The sequence below is a fragment of the Vicia villosa genome, unplaced genomic scaffold (assembly GCF_029867415.1).
Source record: "Vicia villosa cultivar HV-30 ecotype Madison, WI unplaced genomic scaffold, Vvil1.0 ctg.001143F_1_1_3, whole genome shotgun sequence".
In the NCBI taxonomy this organism is placed as follows: Eukaryota; Viridiplantae; Streptophyta; class Magnoliopsida; order Fabales; family Fabaceae; genus Vicia; species Vicia villosa.
The window spans coordinates 297,056-300,216 of NW_026705502.1; the positions used below are offsets into that span (position 1 = coordinate 297,056).

General features: G+C 35.3%; 1 protein-coding gene across 1 annotated transcript; it reads left to right on the plus strand.

Annotated features, from left to right (window-relative positions):
- Nucleotides 1-901: 901 nt before the first annotated feature.
- Nucleotides 902-2,796, plus strand: LOC131633589 (arabinosyltransferase RRA3-like). The gene is made up of 2 exons (XM_058904287.1): nt 902-1,378; nt 2,187-2,796. The coding sequence occupies exons 1-2, from the start codon at nt 1,196-1,198 to the stop codon at nt 2,400-2,402; spliced, it is 399 nt and encodes a 132-aa protein (XP_058760270.1). The 5' UTR covers nt 902-1,195; the 3' UTR covers nt 2,403-2,796.
- Nucleotides 2,797-3,161: the final 365 nt, after the last annotated feature.

Consider the following 3,161-nt stretch of genomic DNA (forward strand, 5'->3'; position numbering starts at 1 on the left):
GGACCTAAGATACCAAAATTGCGAATGATGCAAGGATATCTTTACCGAGGGAATATCAAGAACTGACTCCACTGGGGAAAAGAGATTGGGAAGGATGCCTCAATCTGTTTTAAGGAAGAGAATCCATTTTTGTTCTTTTTCGGGAAAGCAAGTGTATGCTTCACCGGGGAATGATAGCTTTGTAAGAAAAGCTTACCTATCAACATTATCGACTATCAGCATGGGGATAGACTTGTTTAATAATGCGAAGGTGAAAGGTATGAAACTGTATTACCGACTATCAGCATGGTGATAGACTTGACAAGGTAAAAAGAGTTTCAAAGGTTTGGTTAATATTACCGACTATCAGCATGGTGATAGACATGTTGAATAATATAACCAGAACAAAAGGATTACCGACTACCAGCCTTGTGATCAATTATCAGCCAAGTGATAAAATGATCTTGGAGACTTTGTTAGGGAAATTACTGGTTATTCAGCCTTGTGAATAGTAATAAGGCCCTGATTGTCAAATGGTCTTCATTCATGATTGATTTCCTTGAGAGGAGGACACACTATCTACTCCTCGCTCCCAGGAGACTCGGGCACTAACACGCCGTCTACAATCTTTGAAGAAAGCCCAATATTATCCTCCTTCAAACCAGGGTTTAGAATAGATTAAAATTAGTCTGAATAGTTTATTTATTAAATATATTATTTTGGAAATTTTATCTTTTTACTATAAAATCTTTTAAGATATTGAAATAACAAAAAATTAGTAAAACTCTAATTAGGAATTTCTTTTTTTTATCATCTTTATTATTTTTTATACAATTTTGTTCTTCTAATTTTACATTTGTTTACTCCATCTGCACTTTTTTAAAGGCAACTTAGATTGGTCTAGTAATAATAATTGAGAGAACAAAAAAGTTGACGCACAAATACCATCGGCGGCTTCTGTATAATTAAGACAATTCTGTATAATTGACAATATAATATTTTAATTAGAAAATTCAAATCCTAACATTGCATTCTGATTTCATTATACTTTATTTCAATCAGCTTTATAATATTCCCATCATGAATTTGAAAGCCTTGTAGCTCAATCTCAATCAAACCCAGTTTCGAAATCCAAGTACTGAATCTCTGTACTTCAAGATCACATAACCGGAACAACACTACCATCTCAATTTAAGGGTTTGGGGTGGTGGATACAATGATTGGGCGAAGAGAAAGAGAAGGGCCCTTGATGCGAAACATCCCTCATTCTCTACGAAAATCTAAGATCCTTACCGCCGTAGTAATTGGCGTTCTTATAGGATGCGTCTTGGCTTTCTTCTTTCCCAATGGCTTCCTTGTTTCTTCCTCTATTGCATCCAATCCTCGATCCAAAACCCAGGTTCAATTTTTGTCTGAGATTGTAGCTTTTGTGTTTTTCTTTCGGTTTTGCATGTTGGGTATTCTCTTAATTTTTAACTTCTTGCATATGGTTTTTTCGTTGACTCGAAATTTTGGAAGAAAAAACTTCCCATGTTTTGTCCATTTCTATGATTAAGGATGAAACACTCTCCTGGAACTATGTTTGACAGATGCTTTTGGTTGTTGGATTTGGTTGATACTGTTAAGCTTCTCACATGCAAGGTTTTAAATAACTGTCGCATAAAGGATTTTGCGATTTTGGTATGTACAAGTGTTATTGTGATACTGATTGCGGTCGTCACAAAGTGAATTAACCACAATTTATTTTTCATCATAAAAACGGTAAATAACGGTATCAATATTGATACCTTGTGATACCGTTTTGTCGAAGCCATTTCCGCGACAATGGACCGTTTTTTAAAACCTTGCTCACACATGCTTAAAAGATAAAGAGGTTTATTGGTGGTTTTCTTGCATAGAACAAGTGTTGTTAAATAGCAGATATAGCATAGCGGAATTTTAACAAACTACCGTTGTTGTTCCCCGATACGTGATTTAGTATAAAGTGCTGTAAAATAAAGAGTATAACAACGCAATGGCACAATAGTGTAGCGAAATTTGTGCGAATTCCAATATTCAACAATTCGCGATTGATAACTCTGCATACTACAAAGGCAGTTATTTTTTACCATGCTATGCTTTACTGGTTTTTGGTTTATTGGATGAAGTATTCTTCTATGGAAATTGCATAACAGGCATAATTTTTCTCATGATTTTTTTTTTGGCAGGTGAAATCAGCTGAATGTGAATCGTCGGATAGAGTCAACATGTTAAAATCAGAATTTGTGGCAGTATCAGATAAAAATGCTGAGCTGAAAAAACAGGTCAAGGAGTTGACTGAGAGGCTTCGGCAAGCCGAGCAAGGGGAAGATCAGGCTCAAAAACAATTTCTTGCATTGGGTAACAGGAAAAGGCTGGACCTTTTGGTACTGTCAAAGGATTAAGAACCAATCCTACTGTTCTTCCTGATGAATCTGTGAACCCGAGATTGGCGAAGATATTAGAGAAACTCGCAGTTAAACGAGAGATCATAGTTGCACTAGCAAACAATAATGTGAAGCAAACAATATAAAATTAGGAGCCATAGGGTTTAATATACCTATTATTAAACTCGCTCTCCTATAAAACTCCCGTAAAAAATTGGTTTAAAATAAGTGGAGGTGTGAATAGAGAATATTGGAGATCCAATTCGTTTGGGCCCAATTATGCAAAATTTTGATAGCCCGTGTTGTATTTCATTAACATTTATAATAATAGTTATTATTAAACTTATTTTATTAATAATTATTAATCTTACTAAGGGTGTATTATTAATCTTGTCATTAACCATGCTGTTATTAATTAATTGTTGACTTCTATCAACTAATTAGTTTATTATGTTGATGTATAAAAAAAATTAAATAAGTAAAATATATGATTGGGTTTTTTTTGTTGCTTTTGTTGGGCGTTGCTTTTGTTGTGCATCTGGGCCAAAAATGAGCAAAATAGTATTGGGCCAAGAACCCAATTGCTGGACCGCAGGCGGATCAATGGACCGGGTCAAAACCGACCCGGATCCTGTTCACTTCCTCCTTCCTCTCGACGCCGCTGCAACAAGCACAAACCCTAATCCCATCTCCAACCCAGGCCCATAGCAAGATCAATCAGAATCAAAACTAACACTAATTGGAATCAAATCTTGAGGAAACGAAAATAAAATCTTA

Bases quoted from the DNA above. Each gene is read 5' to 3' on its own strand.
- LOC131633589 (XM_058904287.1), top strand. From the start codon at position 1,196: ATGATTGGGCGAAGAGAAAGAGAAGGGCCCTTGATGCGAAACATCCCT. The intron at 1,379-2,186 runs GTTCAATTTTTG...TTTTTTTGGCAG, and splicing joins ATCCTCGATCCAAAACCCAG to GTGAAATCAGCTGAATGTGA.